The sequence below is a fragment of the Hemitrygon akajei genome, unplaced genomic scaffold, assembly GCF_048418815.1.
Source record: "Hemitrygon akajei unplaced genomic scaffold, sHemAka1.3 Scf000099, whole genome shotgun sequence".
NCBI lineage: Eukaryota > Metazoa > Chordata > Chondrichthyes > Myliobatiformes > Dasyatidae > Hemitrygon > Hemitrygon akajei.
Window position 1 is genome coordinate 87,363 of NW_027331985.1, and position 18,363 is coordinate 105,725.

The window sequence follows — 18,363 nt, forward strand, 5'->3', positions numbered from 1 at the left end:
TGCCACAAATACGAAGATATTTTAGAGTCAACTATATCAAAAAAAGATTTAGGAATAAAAATTGGTAATGCTTGAAATAGATATAGAAATTTAGGTAGTATCATCATCTTAATGGCATTAATTCTGCCTACCAAAGACAAAGATAGTGGGGACCACCTATTAGCAAGTTGCTTAATTTGATCTATTAAAGGCAAAAAATTAGTTTTAAATAAATCTTTATGTTTTTTAGTAATTTTAATACCTAAATAAGTAAAATAGTCTGTAACAATTCTATATGGTACCTGATTATAAATTGAAGTATGCATATTTAATGGAAAAAGTTCACTTATTAAAATTCAATTTATATCCAGAAAAATTACTAAATTGAGCAAGCAAAGAAGAAATAGCAGGAATAGATCTTTCAGGGTCAGATATATATAATAACAAATCATCCGCATATAATGATACCTTATACATCGTCTCCCCACGGGTAATACCTAAAATATTGGGTGATTCACGAATAGCTATTGCCAAGGTTTCTAAAGCAATGTCAAATAATAAAGGGCTTAAAGGACAACCTTGCCTTGTGCCCCGAAATAACTGAAAAAAAGGGGATCTTTGATTATTGGTGAAGACCGAAGCTAAAGGTTTCTGATATATTAATCTAATCCATGATATAAATTTTGAACTAAAATTAAAATGTTGCAAAGTATTAAATAAATATGACCATTCGACTCTATCAAATGCTTTTTCGGCATCTAAAGAAATGACACATTCTGGGATTTTAGATGAAGAGGTATAAACAATATTAATTAATTTTCTAATGTTAAAAGATGAATAGCGATTTTTAATAAATCCAGTCTGATCCTCAGAAATAATCCGAGGCAATATATTTTCTAATCTAATAGCCAAAATTTTACTAAAAATCTTAAAATCCGTATTCAGCAAAGATATAGGCCGATAGGATGCACATTCAGTAGGGTCTTTATCTTTTTTAAGAATTAAGGAAATAGAAGCTTCATAAAAAGATTGTGGTAGTTTACCTATACTTAATGCATCTTTAAAAATTTTACAAAGCCAAGGAGAAAGTATGGAAGAAAAGGATTTAAAAAATTCTGCAGAAAAACCATCTGGACCTGAAGCTTTACCCGAGTTCATTAAGAAAATAGCCTTTTCTATTTCAGACTCCGTAATAGGTGTGTCCAAAAATACACTATCCTCAACAGTTACTTTTGGAATATTCAATTTCCTTAAGAATTCATTCATTATAGAAGAGTCCTTAGTACATTCTGATTGATATAAAGAATTATAAAAATCTTGGAAGGCTTTATTTATCTCTTTATGATCAATCGTCAAAGTACCATCTTGTTTGCGAATCTTAGTAATTTGTCGCTTATCCGAAACAATTTTCAATTGGTTAGCTAGTAGTTTATCAGACTTATCTCCATATGTATAGAATTGAACTTTCGATTTAATTAACTGACTTTCAATCGAGGAGGTTAATAATAAACTATGCTCCATTTGAAGTTCCACCCTTTCTTTATAAAGTTCTTTACTAGGGGTCAATGAGTAGATCTTGTCAATTGCCTTAATTTTATCAACTAATGTTAATATTTTAGAATTAGTTCGTTTCCTAACTCCGGCAGAATATGAAATAATCTGTCCATGAATATATGCCTTAAAAGTATCCCACAAAATTCCACTAGAGATCTCTGCTGTAGAATTTATTGAGAAAAACAAATCAATTTGCTGTTTAATAAAGTTAACAAAGTCAGAGTCCTGCAGTAAAACAGGATTAAACCTCCAACCTTTAGTACTAATATATGAATCCGTCACCTTAATAGATAACTTCAAAGGTGCATGATCAGATATAGCAATAGAGTCATATTTGCAATCCATAACATCTATAAGTATATGCTGATCAATGAAAAAGTAATCAATTCTTGAGTAATTATGATGCACATGGGAAAAGTATGAGAACTCTTTGTCATTAGGGTGTAGAAAACGCCAATTTTCACAAATAGCTGAATCAATCATAAAAGAATTAATAAGAGAAGCCGATTTGTTCGGAAAAGTTTGAGTGGGCTTGGATCTATCCATCAAAGGGTTTAGACAACAATTAAAATCCCCGCCCATTATCAATCTATATTGATTCAGATTAGGAAAGGATGTAAATAAGCATTTAAAAAATTCAGGACAGTCAGTATTTGGAGCATAAACATTAACTAAAACAACTTTTTGATTAAAAAGTAAACCAGTAATAAACAAAAATCTACCTTGCGGATCTGAAATTGTTTCATGATGTATAAAAGCAGTTGATGAGTCTATAAAAATAGAAACACCTCTCACTTTGGCTTGCAAATTTGAGTGATACTGTTGGCCCTTCCAAAACCTAAACAACCGCTGACTATCCACCTTCCTTACATGAGTCTCTTGTACAAAAATAACATTAGCGTTCATTCTATGGAATACTTTGAATACTTTTTTCCGTTTGATCGGATGATTTAAACCATTAGTATTCCAAGAAACAAAGTTAATAACCTTATCCATATTGACAATATATATTACAGTTAACATATAGGTTTGAAAGAAAAGTGAACTCATGAACCCGGAAGAAGGAAGTAAGTTCAAAGGGAAACCGGAAGTCACAGCACTGCAGCCATTTTTGTAGTTTCATATAAGCCCATGAAATAAAACTAAGCAAAAAGCAAGCGAAAAAAAGAAAACAAAAGAAAAATCCCCCTCCCACCACCCTCAAAACCCCAGGAAAAAAGCCAAAAAGAGGCAAGCGAGCGATCTAATACTAAAATTACCCCCTTGTCTCAAGACGGCAACTCGAACGTAACAAAGTTAAAAAAAATACAAACAACCCACATTATAAAAAAGGGTTGATATAGCAAAAGTTAAAATATAAAATTAGTGTTATAAATGTATATAAACAAAAGGGTTAAAAAAAAGAATTAAAACAATAAATGAAAGTTTAAAACTTTCAAACACATCAAAACAGTTATGACGCTGCAAACACTGGAGTCTGTCGGGAAGAAGAAACGCCATTTTATTTTTTCCCCAATCTTAATATTCAAATGTTAAAAGTGTAAAAGAGAGCGTATATCGATTTTAAAAAAAAGAAAAACAAAAAAGAAGAAAAAACCCTAATAGGTCATTTTCAACGCTAATAGATTAATAATATGAAAAAATATAAAGTCAGAATAAGCCCAGCAAAAAAAAGAGAGCTTTAACCGTATGTAAGAAATACATGTAAACCGTATCAAAAAAAAACCCAAACGTCAATCTATAACAGATCCAAATCTATAGGCTAAATTACATTGGTCAGCCCGATAAAATGTCATTGTTCCAGGAAACCTTGAGCATCCGCTGGCGATTTAAACAGCCGAATAGTTCCATCTTGGAGGGTGACTCTCAGGTGTGCTGGAAATAGCAGCGCTTGCTTGTAGCCTTTCTGGTGAAAATTCGACATAACTGATCTAAAAGCCAGCCTAGCCCGTAATACCTCCGTGCTATAGTCCTCCAGAATGCGAAAATTGAAGTTTTGATAGGTTATCATGCCTTTTTTATGAGCCGCACGAATCAGACGTTCTTTGATATGAGGATAATGGATTCTGAGGATTATGTGTCGTGGTTTCAGACTTGAATCTGCCTGAAATCGTGATACCCGATGTGCCCGATCGATTACCGGGGGGTTATCCAGGACCTCTGCACCCAGGACATCCACTAGAAATTTAGAGAAGAAAACGGTCAGATCACCGCTTTCAAATTTTTCCGGGATCCCAATTAACCGAAGATTTTGTCTTCGAGAGCGATTTTCCAAATCAGTAATTTTAACTTTATAACGATCCATCTGTTGAAACGTCGAAGTTTGCTCTTCTTGTATTTTTTCGATTATACGATCCTTCTTACGAGCGGCTTTTTCAAGAACCAAAATGCTTGCTTGTTGTTTTTGTGATTCCAGTGAAAGGGTCAGGAACTTTTCTTCGAGTGATTTCAAACGTTCGTCATACTGTGAAAATCTTACGAATAATTTTTTCTCCAGATCTTCAATTTTAGCTTCTATAAGCTTCACAACTGCTTCTAAAGTTATCGGTTCTTTCGTCTGTTTCGGTTCTTTTGCTTTAGACATTTCAGCAAGTTGAGAATAATACAAATAGTTTAAAAAGAAAAATTCTATATGTTTAGACCCCTTTAGAATAAGTTTAAGGGGTGTTTGTAGGTTAAAAAAACGTAAAAGGTTTGGAGCAAAGCCTAGATGCGGTTTACTCCATGAGCGCCATCTTGAGACTCCTCCAGCTGCCTTTCTCGACAGGCTGCGAATGCTCGCGCCTGTGGTACAGACTGGAGAGGCGAGGGGCGGGGCTGCAATCCTCACAGGCTGTTTGAGCCGTGTCACCCTTGTCCAAACCTGTCCCCCAGCTAAATCATTTCCGAGGAGGACGTCCACATCAGTACTCGGGAATTCTGATGGCACCCCTATTTCGACTGGTCCAGATACCAGCTCACAATCCATAATTACCTGATGTAGGGGCACCATTTCTATTCTTGTACCTATCCCCTTCACGGCGACCATTCCCCTTCTCCGACCGAAATCTAGTATCTCACGGCGGATCAACGACAGCTCCGCCCCGGTGTCTCGCCAGATTTGGACGGGAATGGGTGGGTCTCCCCCTTTCACGGACACGGTTCCGGGTGACAGCCAAGTCTCTGACCCCTCTCGTACTCTGTCTACCCGGGGCTCTCTCGTCGATTTACTGATTACCACGGCACACCCGATAGGGACTGCTGCTTTCCCTTTTTCTGGCTCCTTACTCGGAGCAAAGCACCTAGAGGCAATATGTCCTCCCTTCCCACAATTAAAACAGGTCAAGCCCGGAAATCTCGGGCCGCCTGGCCTTTCCCCCTCAACCTTAACATTAGCTCCCGGCGGGACCTCTGCCTCAGCCGGCGGACTTTCCCTACCGTTCCGACGGTCTCTCGGGTAACCTTTTGGCGAGGAGAACTTTGTCCTGTGGGTTAGGGCATATTCATCTGCGAACCTAGCAATTTCCGAGATGGACTTATTCGGCTTCTCATTCAAATACATCCGGATCTCCTCCGGAACACACCCTTTTAATTCCTCAATCATAAATAACTCCCTGATACGCCCATAATCCCCGTCCACCTGTTCCGCGGTGCACCAACGGTCCAAGAGCACACCCTTTTCATAGGCTAGCTCGGTATACGTTTGATTCCACCCTTTCCATAAATTTCTGAACCTTTGTCTATAAGCTTCAGGTACTAGCTCGTAACTCCGGAGAATGGCGTCCTTTACTTTGGCATAATTCTCTGCTTCCCCTCCTTCGACGGCCAATGCCGCATATGCTTGTTGTGCCTTCCCTTTTAACACACTTTGTAACAACACCACCCACTGCTCTTTGGGCCACTTCTGATTTACTGCCACCTTTTCAAAAAGCAAGAAATAACTATCAACATCCGACTCTTCGAATGGAGGTACTACCCTCAACTCCCAACTAACATTAAACCTCTCCTCTCGATTTAACCCTAGATCTCTTTGCTCTTTCTTTAACTTCTCCATCGCCAAGTCATGTTCCCTCTGTTTCTGTTTCTCCTCATACTCTCTTTGCTTTTCAGCTCGTTCCTTCTCTTTCTCGGCTCGTTCACTCTCTTTCTCAGCTACTTCTAGCTCTTTTAGCTGAATTTCATGCTGTCTTTGCTTTTCAGCTTGGTCCTGCTCTTTTTTTCACCTCTAACCCCATTAGTTTGAGCTCCTGGTCCCGTTTCACCTCTAACTCCTTTATGTGGAACGCCTGCTCCCTTTCTCTCACAGCCCGTTCTTTCTCTCTCTCAGCCCTTTCTTTCTCTTTCTCAGTCTTTTTTTTCTCTCTCTCAGCCTGTTCTTTCTCCTTCTCAGCTGTTTCTAGTTGCTTTATTTTAAATTCATGTTCCAACCTTAATTTCTCCAACTCTAGCTGATCCATCCCACTAGCTGGTACTTTTTCAGGGATATTTTCCAATACCTCAGCTTCGAACACATTCTTCCCAATGTAATACTGAGTTATGGCAACCTCGCACCTCCCGCTTTTTCATGGACGACCTTACTTCTGTGAGGTCCAATCCCTTCGCCAAATTTAACAAGTCTGATTTGGTGGCCGCCTCTAGCGCCTCCACAGTCGGGTTTTTCATAAATTCATCCATGTCCATCTTTGCTGGTATCCCGTCTGGTTACCCACGTACCCGATCCAAATTTTTTGACTTACAAACCCAATTCACTGCCCTCCCAATTTGGTTTCAAATCCCGGACGAGCCCCCAAGTTGTTACGTATCCCCGTAACTGGGTCACTTACCAGCAAAGATAGAGAGGTCCACTGAAGTCTGATGGCACTATTTTTTAAAGTTTTTATTTATAAAGGGGCACAAAAGTAAGGTTAATACAAACATTCAGATAATATGCGTCGTCAATACTCAATCTAAAGCGCAGGTATAGTAATAATCAATCAGAAATAAGCTCTATCGTTGTCTAGGGGATAATATATTGTCCATTGGAAATATAAAAGTCATTCAGAAGTCTGCAGGCTTCAGCCTTTGGGAACCGCTGGGTTTCCCGTGTTGGAGAGAGAGAGAGAGAGATTGGTGAGAAAACGAACACTTGCCCGGGTCTTTACGAAGCAAATCCGTGGAATCAGGGGAGCAGGCTTCGCTGTTGTTAGTTAAAAGCGGTTTTCCGTGATTCCAGCCACAGACTCCAGATTCGGAATCTAACGCACGTGGCTTCCTTCAAAGTGGCTTCCCGTTACGACGGGATCGCTATCGTGTCTCCTTGGTGCGTCTAAAGAGGTCGTCCTCCCCAGACCCTCCTTTATACTTCCTCACGGGATCGCAGGTGTCAATCTCTCTCTCAACCAGCCCACTTTGCCCGAGGGCTTTACACGTGGTCTCCATGAGACAATAGTCAATGTCGCCTTATTCTGCATCCCAGTGGAACGCGGTATTCAGCACGTCTCTCTCTTCTCTTGGGTCATTGACCCCCCCCCCCCCCCTTCACTAGGGCTCTTGCGATTCTCACAAAGGAGGGGGCTGGGATCATAACAATAATTTATCATATCATTCTATTAATAGATAAAGACAAAAGAATATATATTTTTGTCAGTCCATTCTAAAAATTCATAGATGCGCATTAGAAAAAGGAACATATCAGAGATGCAGCGCTTTTTTCAGGCCGTGTGAAAATTTCAGGCTCAGAGCAATGGCTGATCCACGCAGTGGCAAAAATAGTAATTAGTGGGAATATTGAGGTCAGACCATGTTAGATTCTATGCCTATTAATCACAATTGAATATGATACATTACTGTGCTTCATTATGATACTTTATTTTGGTATCTTATTTTATATCATTATCTAGCTTGCCTTCATTTTCTACCTTTTCTCTGCTTATTCCTTTTTAATTGCCTTCTTTTGATTATTAAAAGCTCCGCGATTCACTTGCTTCAACTATTTTTGCTATCTAGGATGTCATCTTAAATCAGTATGTAGATAGTCCAACAAAAGCAGGAGCTGTACTGAAACTGATGTTGGGTAATTATGCTCGCTACATACCCGACCATTTGGTGTGTGAATGGTGAAGGCAGAACTCCTTAAGTTTAAGAGAGCTATGGAGAAGGAAAGTGTAGACTTTGCGGGAGAGTAAAGAATTGGATCAGGGTAAATTACGAATTCACTAAGCAAGAACTATGGAGAGTTAATGGGAGACAACTGTTTCTGGCAAGTCCACATCTGACATGTGGAGGGTGTTTAAAGTCCATCTGCACGGAGTATAGGACGGGTATATTCCAGTATGAAGAAATGACGAGATTGGCAGCGTCAGAGAACCTTAAATATCGTGAGAAGTGATGATTTTAGTCAAGCAAGAAAAGGAGAGATATGTAAAGCTCAGGAAGGTCGAATTAAACAGAGCCCTCGAGGATGTGTGTGAGGTGCTTAATGAGTAACTTACATCAGTATTTACCAAGGAGAAAGACACGGAGGATAGGGACATCAGTGCGGAGAGTACTAGTATGCTTGGGCATTTTGAAGTAAAGGAGGAGATAGTATTGGGTCTCCTAAAGTGCATCAAGGCGTATAAGTCTCCAGGCCCTGATGGGATATACCCCCCGTTACAGAGAGAGGCAAGTGAAGAGATTGCTGGGGCCTTGACCAATATACTTGTGTCCTGCCTAGCCACAAGCAGGCTCCTAGAGAACAGGCGAGTGCCTCATGTTGATCCATCATTCAAGAAGTGATCCAGGGAATAATCCTGATCAGCATTGAAACTACCGAGATACAGTCAGCTATGAACCAAGTGCTGATAAATGGGACCAGTGTAGACAGTGAGTGGATGGTCAGAACAGGTATGGCCGGCCAAAGGCCTGTTTTCATGCTGTGTGACCTTCCACTCCGGACACGCTAAATTAACGATGGTAGCACCCCAGGGCACTAATTTCAAAACTCCACACCCCTCTCCAACGTGAAATAAACCAGACTGTGCCCCTTGTCGCCACTGCGAATATCTGTTTCTGTAAAGGTAACATACAGATTGGACACGTCAGCTAAACAACTGGCAGCTGATGAAGTTCCTGTGTCTTCTTCCATTAATGTTGCTGCCTTACAGCAAAATCAACCCTCTCACTGTGTCAGAATCAGTGATTAAATCAGACTCCAAACACTGTGCTTTCATCCCTGCACATTTTAACTGGAACCATGTCACTGAGGGTCTGGTGGAGACAGAACCTCTGCCCTCTACACATGTGATCACATCTCCCTTGCTTCTGACATTTCAAATGCCCTCAGAATGGTTTTCTGATTCAGGATTAAGGTTATGGTACATTCAGCTTGTTCTCAGACCTGACAAACCATGTCTTCCCACAGCCAGTTCCACCTCTTTCCTCCACCTCCAGGGAAGCTGCATTTCCATAAGACCATAAGACCTCCTTCCAATCAGGCACCAATTTATCCATGCTAGAATCTTTCCTGTAATACCATGGGCTCGTAGCTTGTTAAGCAGCCTCGAGTGTGGCACCTTGTCACAGGCCTTTGGAAAATCCAAGTACCCAACATCAACGTATTCACCTCTCTCTATCCCGCCTGTTATTTCTTCAAATAGAAATAGCCAAATATCCTACTACTATTTCAATATGCCAGCAACAACCTCCGACAAATAAGAGACCCCGTGAATTTAATGTTTCGACTGTTTCCATCCGTCACTGATGAAAAACGGTTGATGTATGTGTAAAATAAATGCGATGTCAGGCAAATGCACCAGCAGGAAATGGTCTAAATTTCATATGATGGCGCTGTGATCCTGCGATTTGTTTCCAGTCAGTGAACAATAAACTGAAGGAGAAGGGCATCCATATCTTGCTGTCGACTTTGACCGGTAGTTATCTCTGGGAGATGGTAATCTCGGCACAGCCGCTCCCCAATTGCCCATTAGCCTAGTGGTACAACTGTGGACAACTGTTAAAGATGTCTTTTAAATTGGCCAACTTAAAATCAGTGCAGGTCCAGGCTACGGGGGCACAGTAAAATCTGGAGAAAGGGAATGCCTGCTGATCAAAAAAGAACATTATTCCAAATGCATAATATTCCATCAGAGTGGAGAGCGCCCTTGCTTCTTCTGTCTATTGCAAGCTGCAATGGTGTACTTACCCTCGAGTATATTGTCGTGCAGCCCGTTACGGAGAACAATCCCCTTTGAAGCATTTCTCGTAACACTTCATTTCCTCCAGTCCTAGAATGACGTCCATTGGGAGCATAAATAAGGGGGAATTTAATTAACCAGAGTGGTGAATGTGTACAATTCGTTGTCGCAGGTGGCTGTGAAGATCAAGTATTTGGGTGTATTTAAAGAAGAGGTTGATAGATTCTCTATTAGTCAAGACATGAAGGGATACTGACTTTTTCGAGGGAAGCGGCCTTGTCGAGGGGAGCGGCCTTACATAAGAACATAAGAGATAGGAGCAGGAGTAGGCCAATCGGCCCCTCAAGCCTGCTCCGCCATTCAACAAGATCATGGCTGATCCAATCTTAACTCTCGTTTTCACCGAATCCCACAAGGCAACAGTGCCAACCAACAGGGCACCATGCCGCCCATTTTATTTTATTATTCATCACGCCCAAACCCACGTGATCACCCGGGGAAAAGGTTTTTTTTCCCCGGGTGATCACGTGGGTTTGGGCGTGATGAATAATAAGTTGCCAATTGAGGAGAAAAAATCTGGAAAATTCCTCTCCGACCCATCCAGGCTATCAAAAACTGGTCCAGGAGATCACATGGCTGATCTAAACCTAGCCTCATGTCCACTTACCTGCTCGCTCACCGTATCCCCTAATGCCATTTTTATCCAGGAAAATGTCTATCTCCGTTTTGAATTTATTGAGTGTAGTAGCTTCCACAGCTCTCTGGGGCAGTAAATTCCACAGCTCCACTACCCTCTGAGTGAAGAAATTTCTCCGCATCTCAGTCCTGGAACGGCATCCCCTTATTTTAAGATTATGCCCCCTAGTTCTAGTTTCACCCATCATTGGGAACATTCTCCCCGCATCCACCCGATCAAGCCCCTTCACAATCTTATATGTTTCAATAAGATCACCTCTCATTCTTCAGAACTCCAATGAGTAGAGTCCCAATCTACTCAACCTCTCATCATACATCAACCCACCCATCCCCAGAATTAACCTAGTGAACCTTCTCTGCACTGCCTCGAGAGCCAGTATGTCCTTTCTTAAATATGGACACCAGAACTGCACGCAGTACTCCAGGTGTGGTCTCACCAATACCCGGTACAACTGCAGTAAGACCCCCCTGTTCTTATACTCCATCCCCCAGCAATAAAAGCCAGCATTCCATTGGCCTTCTTGACCACCTGCTGCACTTGCATACTAACTTTTTGTGTTTCCTGCACCAGGACCCCCAGATCCCTTTGCACAGAAGCACTTTCCAGTTTCTCTCCATTTAGATAATAACTTGCTCTATTATTTTTCCTGCCAAAGTGCAAGACCTCACACTTGTCAGTATTATATTTCATCTGCCAAATGTCTGCCCAATCACTCAGCCTATCTATGTCCCCCTGCAGGGTTTCAATGTCCTCCGCACTCATTACACTCCCTCCCCTCTTTGTGTCATCAGCAAACTTCGATACGTTGCACTTAGTCCCTTTCTCCAAATCATTAATATAGATTGTAAAGAGTTGGGGTCCCAACACCGACCCCTGCAGAACACCACTAGTCACCAACTGCAAGTCTGAGAATAAACCATTTATCCCAACTCTCTGTTTTCTGTTAGAAAGCCAATCCTCCACCCATGCCAGAATATTATCCCCAATCCCATGATTTTTTACTTTAAGTAATAATCTTTGGTGTGGCACCTTGTCAAATGCCTTTTGGAAGTCCAAATACACCACATCCACTGGTTCCCCTTTATCTACCCTATATGTTATGTCCTCAAAGAACTCCAACAAATTTGTCAAACATGACTTCCCTTTTGTAAAGCCATGCTGACTTTGTCCTATTAAGCTATGTTTATCCAAATGCCCTGTTACTGTTTCCTTAATTATCGATTCCAACATTTTGCCAACCACAGATGTTAGGCTAACTGGCCTATAATTCCCAGCCTTCTGTCTATTGCCCTTTTTAAATAAAGGAGTTACATTAGCATTTTTCCAATCTGCCGGGACCATTGCCGAGTCCAGCGAGTTTTGAAAAACTATCACTAATGCATCCACAATCCCGACCGCCACTTCCCTTAAGACCCTAGGATGCAAGCCATCCAGTCCAGGGGATTTATCCACCTTCAGTCCCATTAATTTATCAAGTACCATTTCCTTGGTAATTTGAAATGTAGTTATCTTCTCTCCCCCTAGAGCCCCCTGTTTATCCAGTGTTGGGATATTTTGAGTGTCCTCTACTGTAAAAACTGATACAAAATATTTGTTCAGCGTTTCCGCCATCTCCATGTCCCCTACCATTAAATTCCCGGTCTCATCTTCTAGGGGACCAACATTTACTGTAGCCACCCTTTTTCTTTTTATGTAACTATAAAAACGCTTACTATCTGCTTTTATGTTTTTCGCCAATTTACTTTCATAATCTATCTTCCCCTTCTTAATCAATCTTTTTGTTATTTGCTGCTGATCTTTAAAAGCTTCTCGATCTTCAATCTTCCCACTAGATTTAGCTACCTTATATAACTTTCTTTTTAGTCATATACTTTGCTTTATTTCTTTACTTAGCCACGGATAACTATTTTTTCTTTTACACCCTTTTTCCTTCAGTGGAATATATTTTTCTTGATAGTTGTAAAATAACTCCTTAAATATACATCACTGATCAAGTACCAATCTACCCTTTAATCTATTTTCCCAATCCATCTTAAGCAATTCCGCTCTCATACCATCATAGTCTCCTTTATTTAAGCTCAGTACGCTTGTTTGAGATCCAACCCTCTCATCCTCTAATTGAATATGGAATTCAACCATGTTATGGTCACTCATTCCAAGGGGACCCTTTACTAGGACATTTTTTTATTGGTCCTGTCTCATTACACAGGACCAGATCTAAGACTGCTTGCCCCCTTGTCGGCTCAGTAACGTATTGTTCAAGGAACCCATCCCGAATACACTCAATAAACTCTTCTTCAAGGCTGCCGTGTCCGACTTGATTAGTCCAGTCAATATGAAAGTTAAAATCCCCCATAATTATAGCTGTTCCCTTATTACAAGCCTCAACTAATTCCTGATTTATGCTCTGACCAACTGAGTTACAGCTGTTTGGATCCATATAGACTACTCCCACCACTGCTTTTTTCCCTTTACTATTTCTTATTTCTACCCAAATTGTTTCGTTATCCTGATCATTTGAGCCAATATCATTTCGCTTTATTGCAGTGATTTCTTGCTTTATTAACATAGCCACCCCACCTCCTTTTCCTTCTTGCCTGTCTCTCCTAATTGTCGAATACCCTTGTATGTTTAATTCCCAGTCCTGGTCACCCTGCAGCCATGTTTCCGTAATTGCCACAATATCATAACCATACGTAATTATTTGAACCGTCAACTCATCAATTTTATTCCTAATACTACGTGCATTCAAATAAAGGACTTTCAAATATGTTTGACACTTATTTCCTACCTTTTCCTTTTGTACAACTTTACGCTTATCTCCGTACATTCTTTCCCCTCCTAACACACTCTGTCTTTTTATTCCTCCACTTTTACCTACATCCATTACCTTCTCCATTGTCTTTTTAATTATTTGCTCTCTAGAATCCTCCCCCCCACTAGTTAGTTTAAAGACCTCTCTGCAGCCCTAGTTATATGACTCGCCAGGACACTAACCCCAGCCCAGTTCAGGTGAAGCCCGTCCCTCTGGAACAGTTCTCTCCTGTCCCAGTACTGGTGCCAGTGTCCCAAGAAGCAAAACCCACTTCTCCCACACCAGTCTTTGAGCCACGCGTTTAACTCCCTAATTTTATTTAACCTAGCCAAATTTGCTCGTGGCTCAGGTAATAATCCAGAGATTATTACCCTTGAGGTTCTGTTTTTTAATTTGACCCCTAGCTGCTCATATTCCTGTAACAGAACCTTCTTCCTTGTCCTATCTATGTCATTAGTACCGACGTGTACTAAGACAACTGGATCCTCCCCCTCCCACTGCAAGTTTCTCTCCAGCCCAGAAGAGATGTCCTTAACCCTGGCACCAGGCAGGCAACATAGCCTTCGGGACTCTCGCTCTCGGTTGCAGAGAACCCTATCTATCCACCTGACGATACTGTCTCCTATTACTACAACATTTCTATTGACTCCCCCCTCTGGAATGGCCCCCCTCTCCATGGTGCTATGGGCAGGTTGCTTATCCTCCCCACAGTCCCTGCTCCTGCCCTCACAGGGAGTTAAAGCTTCAAATCTGTTGGACAAGAGCAAGGCCTGCATCTCCTCCAGCCCTACCTCCTGGATTCCCCTACTTGCCTCACTCATAGCCGCACCATCCTGTGCTTGACTGCAATCTACATTAGTTAATCTATTAGGTGTGGCTATCTCCTGGTACACAGAGTCCAGGTAACTCTCCCCCTCCCTGATGTGTCGCAGTGTCTGAAGCTCGGACTGCAGCTCATCAATATGAAGCTGGATTTCCTCGAGCAACAAACACTTGCTGCAAATGTAGTCGCCGTGTCCCTCAAAGGGGTCTACCGGTTCCCACATCTCGCAGCAGTAACACATCACCTGCTCCATGCTATATAGTTAATTTAATGTACTAGTTTTAGTTATGCAAGAACCCTTTGCCCCAATACAGCTAACTATCACACTATTTAACAATACTTTTAAAGTTATAAGTGTAAAAGGAAGCAGGACTACTTACCAATACTTACCAAGCAACTAGCTGTGAGAGCTCTGCAGCTCTGGTCTTCCTCGCCTCGCCCGGTTCCGCCGAAGCACGTTGAGCCAAAGCCCTTAGGCCTCCACTCTACTCCTGGCTCACTCCACTGCCCGCAATGACGCTGCCCGCTGTATCGGGCTGTGTTCCTTTTAAATCTCCCGCACTTCACTGCCCGACATCACACACCTGCGCAGTCCCGCCTCTCTTAACTCAGATGAAAACCGGTAAAATTCAAAATGGCTTCCGCCTCACTCTTGCTCCGATTCTCAGAAGTCCTTCTCCGAAATAAACCCGAATCAAGATTTTCTGACCTTTTAAATCTCCCGCACTTCACTGCCCGACGTCACACGCCTGCGCAGTCCCGCCTCTCTCAACTCCGATGAAAACCGGTAAAATTCAAAATGGCTTCCGCCTAACTCTTGTTCCAATTCTCAGAAGTTCTTCTCCGAAAAAGTCCTTCCGTCGCCTTGTTGAGGGAAGCGGCCCTATCGAGGGGAGCGGCCCTGTCGAGGGAAGCAGCCCTGTTGAGGGAAGTGCGATTCTTTGGCTCGAGCCTCTTCGGCGAGGAGGCTGAGGGACGAGACCACACCACATTTGGAGAGGGTAAGAGGCAGTGAAGAGATGACAGGTAAACTGATTCAGTGTGATGTTTGCCTGATGAGGGAGGTCAGGGACAATGATGGTGCAGCCGGCTGCTACAACTGTGTGTGTCCAGGTTCAGCTCCTGAAAGACAGTGCTGGGACACTGGAGAGGCAACTGGATGACCTCAGGATCATCCAGGAAAACGCGAGTTTTCAGGACAGGACCTACAGTGAAATTGTTACACCGAAGATACCGGAGGAGAGAACGGGGGCGACGATGAGAAAGGGATGGATGCTTGAAGTACTGGAGACCCGGGGGGATGTGTCTCTTGAAAGCAGGTTCACCCTCTTGGAACGCACAGCAAAGCAGTGGTGATAGGCAGTACCAGGAGAGTGTTGGTGATGGGTTAGTATATTCTCAGGAATAAACAGAGAACTATATTCCCAGAGGCAGGAAAGAGCAGGTTTCAACAGATGGAACACCCTGGCCTGAGCCCATTCCAAACCAGGATCTGACACCACACTGCGCCCCCTCCTGCCTGCTGTCCCTTGTGCGCTCCCCAGACCGGGACATGACATCACGTGTGCACTTCCTTACGTCACACTGGTGCTGAGACGGTTGAGCTTTATGGGCTAAGGAAACAATTACCTGACTCACCCACCCCACCCCATAGTCAACAGAGGTGTTACATTCTTCCCATTGGTGAGAAGCGATGTTAGTCACTGGTAACACCCAATAGCAGAGATGGGCCAGCCGAGAAGGCATCACCGCCACTAAGCACATCTCACACTCCTGCTGCGAATGCTCAGTCAAAGTGGAACAAACCCAAAACTAATTGTCCCGATTTTATGAATTATTTCCCTTTCCCTCTGAGGGAAGTTGGGGGTGTTTATAAAGCGTCTCTTGCAGCCGGAGTCTGATGTATCGCTGAGAGGGAGGAGGAGACCGCTTGGCCAATTGTCTTAAAGCCGGCTTCCTGGGGAGGTAGGGAACCCAGCAGAAGGAGGAGGGAGAGGGAATTAACTGTGATGATAAATATGGTGTGAGGGGATCGATAGGATAGGGTCTGAGAGGTTGTTTGTCCCAGTGGTGGATCCAGGAGCAGGATGGGGAAGGAGCCCATTGACAGCGGGGAAGAGACATGATGGGCTCGTCTGTGGAAACGTGAGAGACCAAGAAGGTGATGAGAAGAGATATTCACCACTTCGGTGGGCAAACTGTGGCAGACTGTATTCTCATATTGTTAGTGACACAGAATTGTATAGTGTATGTTCCGTGTGTTATCTGAATGTACTTGCCTGTGATGCTGCTACAAGTCAGTGTTTCTCTGTCCCTGAACCTTGTGCACTTAGCAGCAAATTCAACAGTGAGAAAGCACAGTTTGATTTTAATGGTGATGATTATCTTGGCAGCTCGGTAGGTAAAATGTAAAGGAGATAGAACATAGAAATCTACAGCACGTTACAGGTCCTTCAGCCCACAATGTTGTGCCGACCATGTAACCTACTCTAGAGATTGACTGCAATTTCCTTGTAGCTTAGCCCTTTATTTTTTTAAGCGCAATGTACCAATCTGAGGGTCTCTTAATAGACCACATTAATAGACCTTTATACATCTTAATAGACCTCTACCACTGTCACTGCCAGTGCATTCCACACACCCATCCCTCTCTGTGTGAAAAACTTAACCCTGACGTCCCCCTTGTACCTACTTCCAAGCACCTTAATACTATGCTCCCTCTCGTTAGCCATTTCAACCCTGGGAAAAAGCCTGTGGCTATCGACACAAGCAAAACATCTCATCTTATACACCTCTGTCAGGTCACCTCCCATCCTCCATCGCTTCAAGGAGAAAAGTATTCCTGTGGTGAAGTGACCAGAAGTGAACATAGTACTTCCAAGTGGAGTCTGATCAAGGTCCCAACAGATCCCAACGGAACAATATTAGTCACCATCAGCCCTGCAGAATACGAACCATCTACAACCGACCTATGCATTCTGTGGGCATGCCAATTCTGGATTCACAATGCAATGTCTCCTTGGATCCAATACCTCATTATTTTCCGAATGAGCTTTCCATGGGGAACCTTAGCTAACCTCTTACTGAAATCCATATACACTACTTCCACTTCTCTACCTTCATCAATGTGTTTTGTTACATCCTCAAAGAATTCAATCAGGTTCATAAGGCGTGACCTGCCCTCGGCAAAGCCGTGCTGACTATCCAGAATCAGGTTGTTTCTTCTGGAGGGGGATCAAGGAGCAGGATGGGGGAAGGAGCCCATTGACAGCGGGAAAGAGAAATGAGGGGCTCGTATATGGAAACGTCTGAGCCCACAGTGGTGGTGAGCAGAGATATTCACCTCTTCAGTGGGCAAACAGTGGGAGACTGTATGCTCATATTGTTAGTGACAGAGAATCGTACAATTTGTGTTCCATGTGTTATCTGAATGTACTTGCCTGTGATGCTGCCACAAGTCAGTGTTTCTCTGTCCCTGTACATTCTCGTACTTGCTCACTTGGCAATAAATTCAAAAGGACCTGAGAAATCTCAGTGAGATTTGATTAGTGATGATCATCTTGCACCTCGGTAGGTAAAATGTAAAGAAGATATAACATAGAAATCTAAAGCACGTTACAGGCCATTCATCCCGAAATATTGTGTCAGTCGTGTAACCTATTATAGAGATTGACTACAATTTCCTTGCAGCATAGACCTTTATTTTTATAAGCACCATGTACCTATCTAAGAGTCTTTTCTAAGACCGAATTTTATCCACCACTACCACCGTCACTGCCAGTGCATTCCACACACCCATCCCTTTCTGTGTGAAAACTTACCCCTGACATCCCCCTTGTACCTACTTCCAAGCAGCTTAATACTATGCTTCCTCTTGTTAGGCATTTCAACCATGGGAAAAGCCTCTGGCTATAGACACAAGCAAAGCCTCTCATCTTATACACCTCTGTCAGGTCACCCCTCATCCTCCATCGCTTCAAGGAGAAAAGGCCAAGGTCACTCAACCTATTCTCATCAGGCATGCTCCCTAATCCAGACAACATCCTTGTAAATCAATGTGTTTTGTTACATCCTCAAATAATTCAATCAGGTTCATAAGCATGACCTGCCCTCGGCAAAGCCATGCTGACTATCCCTAATCAGACCATGTCTCTCCAAATGCTCATAAACCCTACATCTCAGGATCTTCTCCAAGCTTGCCACTACTGAAGTAAGACTAACTGGTCTATAATTTCCTGAGTTATCTCTACTCACTCTCTTGAACAAGAGAGCAACATTTGCAACCTTCCAATCCTCTGGTACTTCTCTCCACCTAATTGATGATGCAAAGATCATCTTCAGAGGCTTAGCAATCTCCTCACTC

At 42.6% G+C, this 18,363-nt stretch overlaps 1 protein-coding gene across 3 annotated transcripts in view; it reads left to right on the forward strand.

Moving 5' to 3' along the window:
- Positions 1 to 18,363, forward strand: part of LOC140723060 (NACHT, LRR and PYD domains-containing protein 3-like) — a 133,325-nt gene that overhangs the window by 75,370 nt on the left and 39,592 nt on the right. For all 3 annotated transcript variants that reach the window (XM_073037678.1, XM_073037680.1, XM_073037679.1), the window contains exon 6: positions 14,834 to 15,001. In XM_073037678.1, the coding sequence (XP_072893779.1) occupies positions 14,834 to 15,001 (168 nt within the window). The remainder of the gene's footprint in view (positions 1 to 14,833; positions 15,002 to 18,363) is intronic.